The 18,500-nt window shown below is 38.7% G+C and overlaps 2 protein-coding genes across 3 annotated transcripts in view; both read left to right on the plus strand.

Annotated features, from left to right (window-relative positions):
• Window positions 1-964: 964 nt before the first annotated feature.
• LOC122664460 (carbamoyl-phosphate synthase small chain, chloroplastic-like) overlaps window positions 965-18,500 on the plus strand; it is a 38,504-nt gene continuing 20,968 nt past the window's right edge. The window contains exons 1-11 of one of the 2 annotated variants that reach the window (XM_043860283.1): window positions 965-1,044; window positions 1,079-1,252; window positions 1,939-2,071; window positions 10,585-10,673; window positions 10,775-10,835; window positions 10,920-10,987; window positions 11,130-11,258; window positions 11,378-11,487; window positions 11,594-11,941; window positions 12,101-12,266; window positions 12,430-12,515. In XM_043860283.1, coding sequence (XP_043716218.1) covers window positions 1,114-1,252; window positions 1,939-2,071; window positions 10,585-10,673; window positions 10,775-10,835; window positions 10,920-10,987; window positions 11,130-11,258; window positions 11,378-11,487; window positions 11,594-11,941; window positions 12,101-12,266; window positions 12,430-12,470 — 1,284 coding nt within the window. In that variant the 5' untranslated portion in view covers window positions 965-1,044; window positions 1,079-1,113 and the 3' untranslated portion in view covers window positions 12,471-12,515. Of the gene's footprint in view, window positions 1,045-1,078; window positions 1,253-1,938; window positions 2,072-10,584; window positions 10,674-10,774; window positions 10,836-10,919; window positions 10,988-11,129; window positions 11,259-11,377; window positions 11,488-11,593; window positions 11,942-12,100; window positions 12,267-12,429; window positions 12,516-12,551; window positions 12,605-18,500 lie in introns of those variants that run through there. The other variant, XM_043860284.1, reaches the window with a different exon arrangement.
• On the plus strand, window positions 14,370-17,415 carry LOC122664461 (polygalacturonase-like). The gene is made up of 4 exons (XM_043860285.1): window positions 14,370-14,819; window positions 15,869-16,158; window positions 16,803-17,031; window positions 17,153-17,415. The coding sequence occupies exons 1-4, from the start codon at window positions 14,379-14,381 to the stop codon at window positions 17,369-17,371; spliced, it is 1,179 nt and encodes a 392-aa protein (XP_043716220.1). The 5' UTR covers window positions 14,370-14,378; the 3' UTR covers window positions 17,372-17,415.

Genomic DNA, 18,500 nt, shown 5'->3' on the forward strand with positions numbered 1-18,500 from the left:
GTTTATAAGAATATATTGTCTTTTTTTTATCCCATTTGTTTAAAATTATGCTGTTTAAAACACAAAACATCCGTCTGGCATTTTTTAACTATTCTTCGTTTTTTTGATCGTACCATTTGTTATTTTGGGCCTGCATGATAATACTTCTATTTCTGTGCCATGTTTCTATTATAGAAATGACTTTTTGTGATTCTATTACTAGGACAAATTTCTAGGCAAAAAAATGCGTTTGCTAACGCATAATAATTTGTATTTATGGGACAAAAAAGAAACAAGAAATGCATTTGTTATGTACAATCATTTTTGTTTCTAGAATTTCTATAAAATTTAAAAAATGCCATTGAATTACAAAAAATTTGGTGAAGGTAGTGGTAGCGGTGATGGAGGTGGCGATGGCGAAGGTGGAGGTGGTGGTGGTGATGGTGGCGGTGGTGTTGGTGGCGGTGGCAGAGGTGGAGGTGGAGGTGGTGGCGATGGAGGTGGTAGTAGTGGTGGAGGAGGTGGCGCCGATGGAGGTGGAGAAGGTGGAGATGGTGCCATGGTGGAGGTGGAGGTGGAGGTGGCAGTAGTGGTGGAGGAGGTGGTGGAGATGGTGGCAGCGACGGTGATGGTTGAAGTTGCATTGGAGGTGTTGTTTTATTCTAAAATAAAATTACTATTTTACCCATCAAATTAACCATGTGCTCATTAAAAAATAACTCTCTCTTTAATTTTTCCTTTTATATCTAAGACAGAGAAGCTTCTTTTTTTATATTTTATTTTATATTTTTCAGCAATTTTGTTGTGTCGGTTTATTTACAGGAATAATGAACCGGTATTAATAAACAGATTTCTCTTAGAAAAAAAAAAAAAAAAAATTTAAAAAAGAGAAAGAAATAGAATTGTTATCATGCAGGCCCTTTATACCGTTTAACACGCGTACAGGACTCCATTCTTTTGCCGTTCCCCCTTTTGTCTAATTATGGGCTAAACCAAAGGTAACTTTTGGATCTTTTTAGGCGACTTGGAGTTCACTTTGACGAAATCGTCACTTCAGAAAACACGAAAGAGCTGAGAGAGAGAGAGAGAGAGAGAGAGAGAGAGCATAGCAGTGAAGAGTTGTGGATAGAAATAATGGCTGCCAAAGTTATGGATTTCCCAGTGAAGAACCCCTTCAGTTGTGCTTCTCGAACGTCTCAAAATCTTGGAAAAGTAAAGTTTTTCGCTATCAGATGCTCTGTTTCGGTCTCCCCGGACACCATGATCGTCTCTGGTAAATATAACTCTTGCTAACCACATCTTTCAATTTTTGCTGCCTACTTCTGCAATTTCTTCTTCCTCCCATACCTTTTCTTTCATTTCAAAAGCTTGTAGATTTTCAAGTGTAGAATGCTGAATTACTCATTTTTCAATGATTCACCTCTAGTTTACGGGATTGAAAGAGATGAACTTCGGACCAAAAATTTTGATGTTTGGATTGGGGGGCGGGGACGTAAAATAGACCAACTTGGGTCTCCCTTGACATTTACATTGGTTTTAGCTGTATATTGAAAATAAGAGGTTCTCTGGGTATTCTGGATTTTGGGCTATGTTAATGCATGGGAAATTTGAAACAAGTTGCAATTGGCTAGTGGTCGGCCTTTTAATAAGTTAAAGATGGTGCTTTGATAGTCAGATCCTACACCCGGACAGACGCACAGAAATTGGTGTCGTTTGATTTTGGTATTTATGTTAGAGAAACGAATTAATGTCATTCTTACTCTTCAAAGAAGTAAAATATCATTTTGATGTTTTTAGGAATATTATTGTCAATTGGCAGATGGAAACATAGCTTTCCTATTCCAAATTCCAATCCGTAAGTGTAATGTGTAATTTAGAATCCTGCCTTAAGTCTTTTTCTCTTTTAAAATGCAATAAAACCATATTACTCATGTTGATTTATTCTTTTTCAAACTATAGGCTCAGGACAAAGACCATGGAAGATCGCAGATGCTAGACTTGTACTTGAAGATGGTTCTGTATGGAGGGCCAAGTCATTTGGTGCAATGGGAACCCAAATCGGTGAAGTGGTGTTCAACACATCTTTGACAGGGTAAGGATTTTTTTTTTTAATATTGATGGTTAATTCTTGTCTAAGTTAAAGAATTTTGTGGCTCTCTATTGAGGGGAAGCATATTCTTTTAGGGTGTGAGCTCGACCTAATTGCACCATATTTATCCATCTACATTGTGGTGGATTCTTTGAGTTGAATCTCTGAACTCTGTGGTGGCTCCTTTTATTCTAGTCTTTTTATCTTTTCTTAGCATTTTGGTTGAAGATGCTTATCTCTCCCTGAGTGTTGTGCATTCTGAACTGTGATATCTTGAATTGAATGGCCAACTGATGCCATTACACAATGGATTAAATAGGGGGTATCTTTGTAATTTTCTTTTTATTATTTTATACCTGTTGTTGGAGTCGTAGGAGAAAGGCTAGTTAGTTTCGAATTCCAATTTCAGTTTTAGAGTTTGAATCGGACACTTTCTTTTTGTGATATATGTAAGCTAGACCATAGTAATAGTTCAGATTATTCGAGTTGTTGACTGCTGTGAGAGTATGAACCAGGTTCAACTGGGGACTCTTCCTTCCCTTCCGGTTCCCACATTTTCGAATCGAGCTTTATTGACCCACCTTGTTTCTTCCTGAACGTTGGGTACTTCTTTAAGCAACCAACACCACTACCACCATCACCGACAACAACATAGCCTTATCCCTACTAAATGGGGTCAACTACATGGATCCTTGCTCTCCAATCAGCTCTATTTGAAGTCATACATGATACGATGCCTAAGCTATGCATGTCTTTCCTCACTTCTTCTAGGGTTATTTTAGGTCTGCCCCGGACTCTTTGGTACCTTTCATTTGAATCAAATCACTCCTCCGTACTGGAGCCTCCCAATGTCTCTGTTGAACATGGTCATGCCACCTCAAACGACTTTCTCGAAGCTTATCATGTATCAGAGTTACTCCCAACGTAGCTCTAATATGGTCCTTCTTCACTTTATCCCTCCTAGTTTTGCCATGCATCCTTCTCAACATCCTCATCTCGGTTACGCTTAGTTTATCTATATGACGGTTTTTAACTGCGCGACATTCCGCACCATACATCATAGATGGTCGAATGATAGCCCTATAAAGAGTTCCTTTAAGCTATAACAGGATAGCCCGATCACATAACACTCTGGACGCACCTCTCCACTTCATCCTTCCTATTTTATCTTCTATATCACTTTCTTTATTCATGATTGAGCCTAGATACCTAAAATAATCACTTTGTGGGATCTCCCTCTCACCGATATATATATATATATAAAACCCGAATATTATCGAGGACCCTAGGAATCCCCCAAAATTTTATTGATAATTCAATAGAAAACAAAAAGACAAAGGTTGGGACTTAACTCACCTTACCCCTACCCAAAAGAATAGACACATTAATGTAGAACCCGGGTTCGAATAACCTTTATTGGGTTGCTTGCGGGCCCACCCAAGCAAGGAAACACTCAAATCCAAGGTTAGTGGCAAAATAGTTAATAATTCAATATCTATAAAGGGGGTGGCAATTTTGTAAATAAGTTGGAGTTACAAGTGAGTGGCAGAGTTGTAATTTGTAGGAACTCCAAAACACAAGCGTACCTAGTATAACGGGTAAACTAGGTAGAAGAAGTAAAATAAGGATGAATAAGAATAAAGGAGAAAGTGGAGGGTATTATGAGAAAGAGGGGTAATAAAATTAAAGCAACAAGAATCGTGGGACACGGGGAAAACTGGATCAAGATTGCAGTTGAAGAATTGATCGACGGTCCGATTTTAGTTTTGAAATCCCACGATCAGATTCCCATCGAAGAGATGTCGTTTGCTACTGGCCATCAAAAGATCGTGACGGTTGATTGTGAGATGCACTGGATCATCACCCCAATCAAAGCCAATATTTGTGGATGCCGATCGAGTGGTGCTGATCCTCTCATTTTATTCTACCCAAAAAAAAAAAGATCCTCTCATTTTATAATACTTTTGGTTGAGTTTTTCTCAACACCGGGAGAGTTGATGCAGGTACACTGCCTTGGACCGACCCAAACCCATTTGGGTATCCATGTGAAGATGAACCGGGTCCAACTGGGTCTCTGGGTTCAGTAGGGTATTTAATGTATTTATTTAATAGGGTTTTTATTAGTGAGTTTATCATGTAATTTTCTGTTTTAGTTTTAATAGGTTATTTAGTGGTAGAGTCTATCTAGGATTTTTTTAAAGTGATGAGTCCCTTAGAGTTCAGGTTAATTTCAGTTTCAGAGTTTATTAGGAGTCTTTATTTTATCTTTAAATACTCTTGTAATCACGTTTTATTTTCAGGTTTGATGAATGGAATTTTGAGTTTTGTTTATTGCTACCGGTGAGGTACAATGGCTTTGCAATGGTTGTGTGACCATCTTCTTCTTCTCTCCCTTTTTTCTTATTTGAGTTTTGTTTATTGCTATTGGTGAGGTACAATGGTTTTGCAATGGTTGTGTGACCAACTTCTTCTTCTCCCCCCTTCTTATTCGAATTCTTTTCTCTTCACCTGCAATTCTGTTTTTTCCCCCCAGATTCCCTTCTTCTCTACTGGTCCTCTACTGAAACAGTCTTGACTCATTCGAATTTGGTCCACAAAATCTTTAGGTTTCTCTAAAATAGTTCGGTGAATGAAATGCCTTGTCTCATCATCCCTATTCACCGCTTTTACTCTAGGGCGGTATGCAGTATATAATGGGACAACATGCATGGAGGCCAAGATAGATGATATAATGCCAACAATGGCCGCTTGACCTTTCTCTTGTCGTGGGCACGTCATAGTCTCATTTTATGCAATTTTAATCAAGAATAGGAATTAGATGTTTGAATATAGTAAATGACATGGGCACAAGTAAATATCAAAACAGGATAGTTTTTAGATAGTGATCTAATCAAATAAATAAGGTGTTCCCATCCCCCTGCTCATGTCTCAATCCTTACCTCATTAAATACATGAGGAACTGCGTGACATACCAATCGGTCCCTCTTTTGAATTTATCAATTCTGATTCTCAGATTCTGCAGAGATTTCTTATTTCTTTATTACAGCTTACTAGTAAAGCAACCTGGGTTTCATCTATTTTCCTGCCTCTGTTTTTGAAGATCCTGATATTGGTTTGTAGATCTTCTAAAACCTTACATGTGACTAGGTTTTCCTACCTCGTCTGCCCGTTGAATTTCTCCTAAACTGTCCCTGTTCTGCTCTATTGATCCTCAATTGTCAGTCTGGTTCAACAACCTTGTTTTCTTCTAGATATCATTCTAGAACTCTGAACTGCATTAATTTCTCCAAAGAAAAAATTGTTGGAAGTAATTAGATGAATTCAAATAATATTTATGCCTTACCTGAAGTATAGATGTTATTTATTTTCTTCTTGAGAGGTATTAAAAGTTGATGCATATGGGCTCTAGAGAAAAACACATGCTACACTTTTCTTAGGGGAGATTAGTGGTTTACACTTTACAGAAGAACTAGGATCAGTCTGAAAAGAGTAAAGATAAATAACCAAAAGACTACAATGTTTGGATAAAAAATGTGTGAAGAAGTAAGACTACAATGCAGGATCCGATCTGATTCCTAAATCCTAATTCCTACCAACCCAACATTTCACTATGATCCAAACCCAGGAGATTTTTCTCTTCTCCTCACCCTCTTCCTTTAGACCATTTCAATAGAAATTGATACGATTATCCCAAAAAAGAAAAAAAGAAAAAAATCTAACCTAATTTAATTTCTTCCTCCTTCCTGCGGTTTATCATAATGCAACAAACATTAGGCTGTAAATGCTAATGGATATATCTAATTGTTGAATTAGCACTATCACATACTATGAATGGATATCCAATCAAGACCATGACTACAAGAGAAGAAACTGTGAATAAGAGCAGTTTGCCTCTTGAAGATGATAGACTTCAACTCAACAGTGGAGATTGGCTTACCTTCAAGAGAAGAAAACCCCAAACCGAGATAAAAAAGAGCAGCCCACAGTCGCTAGAGAGCTTGGCTAGGGCTTTGAAACCATAAGCAGAAAAAATAAAAATTCAGATGGCGATTTAGAAGATAACAAGAGAAAACCATGAAGGAGAAATCAGAGAATTGGTTTTCAACGACAGACCGATGGAGAGAATCAGAACTCGAATGGCAGCCTCGCGGCTCTGCTCTCAGATGACCAGAGAAAGGAAGAGCTGCAACGATCGAGAAGAAGATGAAGAATTTGAATGAAGAACTCGCTGCTCTGCTCTCAGATGACCAGAGGAAGGAAGAGTTGGGAGATCAACATCGACAGGGAAGAAGATGGAGAGTTGGGACCTCGCGGCGCTCTCCTCATTTTCGAAGACAGAAAGCCCGATTCTTTTGCGTGAAAAATTTCCCAACAAATTTTAGGGGTAAAATTTTTTCATTGTGTTTTCAGGTAAAGGGTAGGGTCTTGGAATATTTTACATCAACGAAACTTTTCCAAGTGACGAAACAAACACTTGGAAAATTTAGTTTTACTGTAAAATATGTTTTACCGAAGATTTTACGTTGAAACAAACGGAGCCTTTATTGTTCTGAAATCCTGCAATTCTGAGAACCGATCGAAGCATTTACTGTTGCTGGACTTGAAGTTTGCGATCCTCTTGTGGACTGGTTATCACTTGGACTGGTCTACATAGTAAACTCAACTGATATTCATAATTGCTCCTCTTTTGCCCCTCCTTTACCACCATTAGCAGCTATGCCAAGAAGATGAGAAGAGGTAGAGGACATTTTAGATGAGCAAATAGTGTCAACTCGTGCAGAAAAAAAATGAAGAAAGGGCAATTATTAGAACTCAAAGAGTAAGAAAATAGAGAAGGGAGGAGGGAGGGAAGGAAGGAGCAGATTGGTTACCTACGAAGGATAGCAGCACTTCCCTGGTGAGCTAAAAATGATGCAGCTTTAGAGTATGGTGAATTTTGGTCTCATAGAACTCGTTCTGGAGCTGTCAAAATCAAGAGCAGGTTGAATTCAGGGACTAAAAAAGAACCCTAAATCGTAAATTTAATTTGAAAAAGGAGGAAAAGGGACTGATTGGGTTTATGATCATGACGTTGGGAGGGTTGGAGATGTTGGAGATGTTGGAGATGGGGTTGAAGGTAACCAACGCAGGCGTTGCATTGAAGGATGGATTGAAGAGTCTGGAGCTGGAGATGCTGGGCATTGCGAGTGCTATCATCCAATTTCTTCAGTATCTCGTTGTCTTCGTCCATCATCATCATCATGTTCCTCCTCTCATTCACCCTCCTTGTTTAGACACCCGAGAAAACAAAAAACAGAGGAGCAGCAGCAGCGACCAAGTTTTTTTTCTCGTTCTATATGGGTTTTTAATTTTGGGGTTTTCAGTTTGATTGTGATTGCAAATGGAAGTATGGAACTAATCTAGATTTTGACGAATTTTCTTAATTTGTGAATCTTCTTTCGGATTTTTCTTCTCCTGATTAAATATTAAGGATGAAAGTTGTTGAAGCTTCTTCTTCTTCTGCGACCTTTCCCGACAGCTCTGTTTTGAGAACTATTGTTCTGTTGAAGATGAGGGTTTGCTTAATCATTTGTTTTTTGATGAGATCTTTTCAAGCTGAAGGGGGCGCCGCTGAGCTCCAAGTCTCCAACTAGGGTTGAGGAGGGAATGTTCAATCGAGAAAGGGAAAGCGCGAAGGTTGTTTTTGGTTTTTTCTTTTTCAACTTTTGTCGTTTTTTAAAATTTAAGGACATTGTGGTAATTATGCCCTAACGAGGGTATAATTGTACATTACATTCTTCAATTTCAGATCCGTTAGCATTTAACGCCTGATATTAACGACATGGACTTAAATAGGATTAATTTGAAAAGCTGGGAGTGCGCGTGGAATTATCAAGGGGTGCGTGTGGAATTGTCAAATGAGAACATACAACACTATCCCCTAGATCATGATCTCTTTAGTTTATGCATAAAAGTGACTACCATGAATTTATGCAATATCAGCTGGATATAGATATTTGTTATTTTCCTAAGCTTGTGGAGATTTGTTGGAAATTTTAGAAGATTATATAAAGGGTTGATTTATTTATTGGAGAAATAAAAGGCCAATTTGAAGTATGATCATGTGTTTTTTCATGTCCTTGCCACTTTTCATTCATTGGCCCATTTGGGAGGAAGAGAAATTCTAGATCTTTGAAGCAAAATTTCTTTGAATTCATATGTTTGGTGCCTAAATCGATAGAAATGTGCATGATGTTTAAAGAACTGTTTAGGACACCAAAGAGGCAACTGCGACATCATTTGTAAACAATATTTGTTATTTGTGGTGCACTAATAGAGGAAGAGGTCTCATTGCGAATATTGTAAGCATACAAGAATAGAATCAAGAGATAGAGAATTTAGGTTGTCAAACAATTGAAATAATGGGCCTAAAATATCGGTAGAAAGTAGGAAAACAGGATCTACTTCATTAGTTTAGTTAGAGTACTGTTTTGAGTCAATTTCTTTCATTATTTTAGTTTCTTAGTCAGTTTATGTTACCTTATTAGTTAAGGATTGGGTTAGGTCTTTCTTTTTTAGTGTTTGAGTATGTTGTTGAGTCTTCTATGTAAGTTTGTAAGGGGCTACAGCCTTGTACCCGAATCTGATTAATGAGATTTAGAAAAAAATATAGCTTTGTGCTTTGCTCTGTGAAAGAGTATGGTGAGAATTGAGATGCCATTGGTGAGAGACCAAAATATGGTGCGAGGCCGAAGGTGATGCAGATACATCACCAAAAGAGGCTTATTTTGACGGGGAACAAGTCTAGGGTTAGGTTATAAACATGTTGGGCCTTTGATCCCATGGGTTTTCAATGTAATAGGTCACTCTTATGGACCTAAAGTAGGGGTAAATAGGTTGCATACGGGATTAGCTTCTATACTTCTGGTCCAAAACTAATTTGAATCAATGTTTCAATTTATGTGACTTGAGTTACCTTTCTTTAATTTGCGTTTATTATAAGTTGGGTCCACTCCTCTCCACGAATGAGAGAGAGGTTGTGAAGTGTAATTAGAGTCGACTAGGAGCTCTTACACTATAAATAAAACAATTTGGTGTGTGTGTGAGGGGGGGGGGTTATTCTGACCTCTGAATTTTGAAAAAAACCTCTCTTTTGAGCTGCTGCTCTGCAACTTGTTTTTCATTGCTGAAGATTGTCTTGTATGTGATCAAAACTGGTGGGATTGGTGTTTGATCCAATCGACACCTTGCGGTGTGAAGGCCAGGTGGTTCTTTTGAAGCTCACATTCAAGTTACTTGAAGATTTCTTTGAAGATCTAGTTAAAGATCCAATTTTTATTCAAGTTTCATCCTCAAACAAGCTGCTGCCAAGAGTAATCTGCTACTACAGTAAGTTTGAGACATCCCCATCCCTATCTTTCTTCTTCTAATCCTCTACAACCCCAACCCTAGTTTTCCCCTTTGTTATTTTCAGTTTTTCCATACCCTAGATTCCCCACAGACCTAACCAGCAATCAGAACTTCATCAAACTTCAACCACAACACCCCTTGCCCGCAAGGAGAACTCGATCTCCCTTGCTGCCCATTCCAACCACTGTAACCCTAATTCCCCCCCCCCATCTCAAATCAAAACCTTAAACCCTAATTTTTGCTCAGCCCAAACCAACTGTCAAAAGAGTCTAAAAATCTGACCGATTATCCCTCATACCTTCCTAAGAAATCCATTCAAGTTTGGTTAGCTTCTGTCCAGCCAAACCCTAGAAATCCATCTTTTCAAAAATCCAAAACCCTAACCCTAACTTGCTCCTCATTCAAGTTTACACACTTCCATCCATCAAAACATCTCAGGACCTTCACTGATAGACTCCCCTACCTTGACTTGACATAACCCATACATCAAACTCTAACCCTAATTTCACCAAAAACCCTAGTTTGACCTACTCGATTCACCTGTTCATTACAGATCCTGGTTTATTGGCTCCTAGTTAGTCTCCTACCAATCTAGGAGTACATTAGTAGGTGATAGGCCTGAGTTAGAGAGACTACCGTATCTTCTTCTTCTCTTTTTTTTTTCGATTTCTTGAATTTATTTTGTTGCTTTGAAATTTCCTGCAAATCTAAGAACTGATCGGAGTATTTACTGCTGCTGAACCTGAAGTTTGCGAGCCTCTTGTGGACTGGTTACCAGTTGTGACTGGTCTATGTTATATCAAGTACCAGCAGAAAAAGATATGGAAACAATAAAAACTTCTATTACCTCTACTACCATGACCACCATCACCATTACTAATAGAGTAAAACTGTTGTTACTTGCACTGTTGCTTTTAAACCTCCACTTTTCGAAAGTTGATTTGGGACAGGTGAAAATAATGGTGAAATTGCAAGAGGTATGATGTATGTGCAGATTCAGAGTAAATATGGACACACTGTATGTGTATAATTCGAGGGCTTTGATGTTTGTCATGCCATGTACCATAACTCAGATTGATTGGTTGCTTTTTCGTGAGGTCTGTGATCATGCGAGTCTTATTTTGCAGGTACCAGGAAATTCTTACTGACCCTAGTTATGCTGGCCAGTTTGTTTTGATGACAAACCCGCATATTGGCAATACTGGTGTTAATTTGGGTTGGTGAAGTTCTCAGTTTTCACTTTCAGAATCTTAAATTTTATCTTCTACGTTTTTGTTTTTATAAATTCTAAGATCAACAATGCCTTCTTCTGAATAGATGATGAAGAATCAAGGCAATGCTTCCTTGCTGGTCTTGTGGTCAGAAGCTTAAGTATCAGGTACACCGGCCCCTTAAATTTTTTGTTTCAAAATATAAATTCTCTTGACTTTGAACTCATGCCTTTCAAGCAATTGTTCTCCAGTACCTCAAATTGGAGATGCAAACAAACTCTTGGTGATTATTTAGAAGAAAGGAACATCATGGGTATATGTAAGTCTGTCACTATAATTTGTGGCTGCAATGCTTCAAAGGATCTAGTATTGTTCTGATTATCATTGTAAAATGTAAATTCTGTTTTTCTTTAATTGTGACATGTTGATTTATTTCCTCCATACTGCTTTTTATGTAACAGATGATGTGGACACACGTGCAATCACACGTAGATTGAGAGAAGATGGAAGCCTCATAGGTGTACTGAGCACTGAAGATTCCAAAACTGATGAGGAACTATTGCAAATGTCCCGCACATGGGATATTGTTGGTATGATAAATTCATATGCTTTGTTAAATTAACACAACACTGGTTACAGTGTTATAAACTCTGGTTGAGATGTTTTGGAATATTGCCTGAAATCAGACCCTTTGTCTTGATTTGATTAGGTGTTGATTTGATTAGTGGTGTCTCCTGCAATGCCCCATATGAATGGCTCGAGAAAACAGATCCAGAATGGGAATTCATCACCAATGGAAGAGCTGGGGAGAATCTTCATGTTAGTAGAGTTTAATTTTTATGGAAATTATTCAACATGAAATACATGCGTATGAATTCAACCTTGTAGCACTCATTTTTACCTTTTTCTTGAATCTTGGGGGAAGGTTGTCGCATATGATTTTGGAATCAAGCATAATATACTGAGGCGGTTGGCATCTCTGGGATGCAAAATCACAGTTGTCCCTTCAACTTGGCCAGCTTCAGAAACTCTTAAATTGAAGCCAGATGGAGTCCTCTTTAGCAATGGACCAGGGGATCCATCTGCAGTTCCTTACGCTGTTGAAACGGTGAAGGAAATTGTGGGAAAGGTTCCTGTATATGGAATTTGCATGGGCCATCAGTTACTTGGTCTGGCATTGGGTGGTAAAACTTTTAAAATGAAGTTTGGTCACCATGGGGGAAACCACCCAGTACGTAACCTAAGGAATGGTCGTGTTGAAATTAGTGCTCAGGTGTGTTAATCTTACTTTATTATCCAAGTAAACCATTTCTAACATTTTTGTCATCCATTCAAATAAGCAACAGGTTTGTTGGGACATTCATTCTTTCTTACTTGCATGCATTCACATGTCCTAATGCCACTTATTCTTATCTAAACCTTCATCTGGCAGAATCATAATTATGCAGTTGATCCTGCATCTCTTCCTGAGGGTGTGGAAGTGACTCATGTCAATCTGAATGATGGAAGTTGTGCTGGTCTCGCTTTCCCTGCATTGAGAATCATGACCCTTCAGTACCACCCAGAAGCATCTCCAGGTCCTCATGATTCGGATCCTGGTAATCAACTAATCATATACATATGCATCATCTTGGTTGACATTTTGTATACATCCTGATCTTTGTGGGAACACAGAGACAGTCATGCTGTATTATGAAGTACATCAATACATGAAAACTATATGGTCTCATTTCTGAGAATGTGGATATGCTCTTCTTGCAGCTTTCTCAGAATTCGTAGAACTGATGAGAAAAGAAAAATAACATGTCGGGACATCTGCATGAGTCTCATGCACTGCAGGCAAACGTTCTCATTTCTGAGATGTGGATATGCTCTTCTTGCAGCTTTCTCAGAATTCGTAGAACTGATGAGAAAAGAAAAATAACATGTCACTGCGAATATTCCTGGCAGACCAAAGGAATTAGGCTGTGATGGAACAAATAATATGATTTTGATCTTTTTTGGTGATTTGAGATACTGCTTTTTTGGGCCTTGAAATAAATCAAAAAGGTTGTCCCTGAATATTTTCTGTACGGTTACCCAGTGAACCTATAGCCTAAATCCGGCAATAAGGAATTTCCTTAGTATTGATTTTGTTGATAGTCTTCCAATGAGAATTTTCAAAAAAAATAATTTGAACTTTGGGTGAGTTTTAAGCTTACAAAACGACCTCCATACATTAATTGCATGAGGATTTCGACTAAAACTGTATTGTTGGTTGGTCAAAAAAGTGGATCCAGATTCTTTACGGACCGGCTGCCCATCTTGTCTGTGTTGCACATACGTAGGGTTGTGAACAAAGACCGTCTTACTCCCACACTCTGGGCAAGGCCTCCAATGAGAATTTTTCAAAGAAATAATTTGAAATTTAGGTGAGTTTTGAGTACAAAACGACCTCCATGCATTAATTGCATGAGGATTTCGACTAAAACTGTATTGTTGGTTGGTCAAAAAAGTGCAGGAATCCCTAATTTTGCAAACAGTCAGTAATTCGTCTTACTCAACCCAAAACAGTGTTTCCTTCTACTCATGCCTACTGTTTTTTGACATTTTTGTCTCGTTCTTCCGCTCCACCTCCTCTCTTCTCTCCTTTCACGGGCTCAGTTTTTTTGCTTCGGCAATAACGAGCCATCACCTCTGAAGATTCCTGTGATTGTAGAATTGGATCCCAAGACATTTTATGATTCAGAAAAGAGACTTCCATTTTTTATTCCCTGGATTGTTACTTCCCTCGATCTTTGTACGACAATTCTATTGGAAATTTGTAGGAAGCTAACATTTGCAATCTTCGGGTTTCCTCCATCTAATGCCTTGTACGGTTCTCATGTCTTTCGTTTCCTTCGGTCCGTCACTTTATATTATACGTGTTGCTTAAAGAGGCATGTGGGGTGGGCAACTCCTCTCCCCACATGGGGAGGTGATCCAGACTCAATTCTTTCTCACCATTCCATCCCAATCGATTGACGAGAGAGAGAGAGAGAGAGAGAGAGAGAGAGAGAGAGAGCAATTCGACGACTCTACTTCGGCCTGCCCTTACTAGCGTGTGCGCCTATACGCAAACAAGGCAAAATGTGCTGCTTTACCTTTGCCCGAACGCTTTGCCCAAACAGGGGTAAGGAGGTACTTTCCGCCATGCTTGTGTGTGGGAGCGCACGATAGTACCGAGCAGGTGGAAGTAGAGGAGTCGGATCCGAGAGAGAGAGAGAGAGAGAGAGGTGGAGGAGGGGGGAAATTGAGGGGGGATGCCGGCGGTGGTGTTCCTTCATCAGGTTACCTAACTATGTAGGTCCCACTTGGTTGTGTAATTTAAAATAAAAATAGATAATAATGTTAATAGAAGAAGAAGGGTTTTCCTTAATTATAAGAAAAACATGGCGGTTATCAATGCAGTGCACAAGGATAGTAATTTGTAGAAAGGAACTAATCGGGACTCGTTTTCTTAACCTTCAAATTAAAATCATACTCTTCTCTACCTCATCCTCCCTTTCACAAGTTAACGGCTAGCTACCTATACGCCTTTAAGTTCATGCACAAGAAGATCGTTTTAGTAATCTTTAATCCAAATGACTCTTTAACACGTTCCCTATATAATAAAAAGGAACCAAACCAAACCTTCACACCTCACCCACATCACTCTTCTCTCATCATCAATTTAATTACCTTCACACAATATGTCTACAACACCCAAGAAATCTTTTCTTTCTCTCCTTCTCCTCCTCATCTACTTCCTTATCTCATCAACAATAAATGGAGACATCACTGTTGCAGATTTTGGAGCTAAGGGAGATGGGAAAACAGATTCAAGCAAAGCATTTCTAGCAGCATGGACTAAAGCTTGCAGTTCCTCTGAGCCAACAACAATGTATGTACCTAAGAAGAAGTACTTTCTAAATCCAATTTCTTTCAAAGGGCCTTGTAAGAATTCAAGGATGATAGTTCAAATTGATGGGATCTTAATTGCTCCTGATTATAAAAAGATTGGATCTGAAGAAAATTGGCTTACGATTGATCAAGTTCAGGGGTTGACTGTCATTGGAGGTTACCTTGATGGTCAGGGCTCAAGCTTGTGGGCATGTAAGGCTTCTGGGGGAAAGTGTTCAGCTGGTGTAACGGTACGTATACCATATATATATATATATATATTTACAAACTATCTATTTCTTCTAGGGGTGTCAATCAGTCAGTTTGGGCCGGTTTCGGTTTGGGTTGAGTCGGTTTCGATGTGGGAATGATGAATCCAAAACCAAACCAACAAGTAAAGTTTAGTTTAGTTCAATTTGCGTCCGGTTTGTATTGGTGTGTTATCGGGTCATTTTCGATTTCAGCCCGATTTGGGTTTGCTCTTTAACATACATATTTTTACAAAATTATGGGAAAAAAACTGTTTTTTTTAATGAGTTTCAGGTTTTTATCGGTTTCTTATCGGGGGCATATTGGTTTGGTTTTGATCTGGGCTTTGAATCGGTTTTGGATTCAATGTTGGGGTTTTGCACCTTCTAGTGCGATTTCGTTCGGAATCATTATCCCCTCCAATTCCTCCAATTCCTCACACAAGGGTGGAAATGACCATCCTACCCTTGCCCAAAAACACTGCCCAAGGTGGGGTCCACTCCCCCCTATTAGAGGAATTGGAGGTACCCGCAAATTGGAGGTGATAATTATTCTTTGGTTCGTGATTGTAATACCCCAATCCAATAAGACCTCAGTTCGGTTTGATTTGGTTCGATTTGTTTCATGTTTGTATTGGTTTGTTATTGGTCGTTTTCAATTTCGGCTCGATTTGTGTTCACTTTAACATATATATTTTTACAAAAATATGAAAAAAAAACTGTTTTTATAATGAGTTTTGGATTTTTATCGGTTTGGTTTCGGTTTCGATCTGGGCTTTGAGTTGGTTTCGGGTTCAGTGTTGGGTTCTTTCGGTTTCCAGTGTGATTTGATTCGTTGTTGTAATCCCCAATCCAAACTCGACCCAATAAGACCTTGGTTCAGCCCAGACCATTTCAGTTGGTTCGGGTTTTTTTAACCGGTTTGATCCCAATTTTTACACCCCTACTTCATCAGTTGATCTTATGCCTTTTACATTTAAGATTTTGTTTCATGCATAGAAAGTCTTGTGTATAGTCAGTCTCATATGAAGTTCATACTTGATGATTTGCAGTCTCTTGCCATCTTCAGTTCAAGCAATGTAGTGGTCCAGAAGCTAACATCCCTTAATGCAGAACTTGGACACATTAACGTACACACATGCCAAAATGTAACATTGCAAGGGCTTAAAATCCATGCCTCAGAGACAAGCCCAAACACAGACGGCATACATGTACAAGACTCAACAAATGTGACTGTCCTCAACACCGGAATCAAGACTGGTGATGACTGCATCTCTATTGGCCCTGGCACACGCAACTTGTGGATTCAAAATGTTGCCTGTGGCCCTGGACATGGCATAAGGTTAGTAGCTAGTAGACAGACTTAACTGGTATCCTTCTAAAGGGGCGTGCCCAGTGCACAAGGCTTTCGCTACTGTGGGCTCTATGGAGGGTCATAATGTACGCATAACCCTGCCCCTACTTTCACAGAGAGACTGTTTTCAGATTCAAATCCGTGATCACTTTTTAGACACAATGGAACAACCTTTACTGTTGCACCAAGGCCTACCCCTTAGTACAATGGAGATCCTTCTGTACTGTCAATAGCCGATCTCTTTTTTACTTCTTCAAAGCTAGCATATTGTTATTGGTGAAGCTTGATCTTAGTTTAATCTAGGAAGTATTGTTGATTCGTTCTCTTAACATCTTTCAAACTAATCTAGGAATTTTTTGGGAGTCGTTTATACTAGGGGTAATTTTGTACTTTTCGGGATTAGGGTTTCATTATATTATAATGCATCAAAATGCTATATATAAAGGTGTCATCTCGTAATGAGGTGAAAATATTAGGGTTTTTGTAATTTCTTCATCGTTTATCGTTTGCCTCTGAACATAGCTCATCGTAGGTAAACCACGTAAATCTTGGTGTTGTTAATTCCTAACAATATATATGATGGTTATGAATAAATTGCACTGATGATCGAAGTGTATTTGTGCATAATGCAGCATTGGGAGTTTGGGGAAGGATCGAGAGGAAGCAGGGGTGCAAACTGTGGTGGTGCAGAATGTTGTATTCACAGGGACTCAAAATGGGTTAAGGATCAAATCTTGGGCAAGGCCTAGTAATGGATTTGTTAGAGGAGTTGTGTTTAAGAAAGTTGTGATGAATAATGTTCAAAACCCAATTGTTATCGATCAAAACTACTGCCCTCGAAATGAAAATTGCCCAAATCAGGTCAGTTTATTTGAAGTAATTAATTAATTTAACTTGATATTATGCATTATTAAATCTAGCTTAAAAAATCGATCATTTTATGCTAAATTTTGATTTTTTTTTTTGTGTGTGGTTCTTATAGAGTTCTGGTGTACAAATTAGTCAAGTGACTTACAGCAACATAAAGGGAACATCAGCAACTCAAGTTGCAGTGAAGTTTGATTGTAGTAAGACTTCTCCATGTAAAGGAATTAGTTTGGAAGATGTTAAGCTGACATATCAAGGAGGTTCGGCACAGTCGTCTTGCCAGAATGCACATGGAACCACTGGAGGACAAGTCTCTCCTGCTGCTTGTTTATAGAAATTATTTCTCTATTTCCTTTTGTATATATAATTAAAAATCTAATTCCCCACAATGTCTCTTTCTTCCTGCTACCGTTGGTATGACATGGCCATGGGAGATTCCTCCTACACTGGCAGTGTGGAGAACCCTCCCCCAAAATCTTATTAGAAAATCATTGTTCCTTTTCATTTTTTTTCCTAATTTTGTTTTCTCAGGTTTAACCCATTTATGGAAATTCAACAATAATTATAGACAACAGTTGCTATTTCTTCACAAATGCATTCCCTATTGCACTAGTAAAATAGGAGGGGAAGGAAATAAAAATTATTAATGGGAAAAAGAATGCTGTCCAATCACATGCAGCCTCTTTTCAGATACAACCCTCTTGAAGTGGAGGTTTTTTTTTTTTTTTTTGTGGGGGGGGGGGGGTGGGAGGTTGGTAATCCCACAAACCACACGCCAATCCCAAAAGGTTAACCAACTTTTGGGACTATGGAATGATGGGATATACACAACACACACCACACTCACACACTCAATGTTGGACAAAACCCATGCACACAGCACAGTATTTTTTTTTTTTTGAAATGATCCGTTTGCCCCCTACAAAATGAAAGTCCCTCTTGAGCAATGCTCCTATGTGTGCTCCCATTGGTCCCCACACTGGTACAACCGTACAAGGTCCATGTGACTAAACAATGTTTTTCTTCTCATTATTAAAATAACACACTGAGTTTCAAGCTTATTATGGGTTAAGAGTTTTCATACTTCAAAGCAAAAAATACAGCTACACTTCTCCATTAAAAAAAAGACCCGACTTTCTTTCACCCTTCCTTCACTGCGAGCATTGTACCCTTAGACACCCAAGGGGAGGGGTACTTTTCGACCCAATCAATAGGGGGTTGAAGTTTGTGATGGGTCAAAAGTTCCACTGTATGGTCACATCACTAATGAAGAACTGCTTCCCAACTCTACAAAATTTAGCCGAAAAAGATGTATAGTACTTATTGCTTGTATACCAGCTTTTGATAAAATTTAAGGGTTCTTCGGTTGAATGGTAATATGTCATCAATATGGTAAGTCGGATGGGATTGAAATTTTATGGATAAATAGACATCAAGGTCCTCTGTTCACATGTCATATTACA

The sequence above is a fragment of the Telopea speciosissima genome, chromosome 6 (genome assembly GCF_018873765.1).
Source record: "Telopea speciosissima isolate NSW1024214 ecotype Mountain lineage chromosome 6, Tspe_v1, whole genome shotgun sequence".
In the NCBI taxonomy this organism is placed as follows: domain Eukaryota; kingdom Viridiplantae; phylum Streptophyta; class Magnoliopsida; order Proteales; family Proteaceae; genus Telopea; species Telopea speciosissima.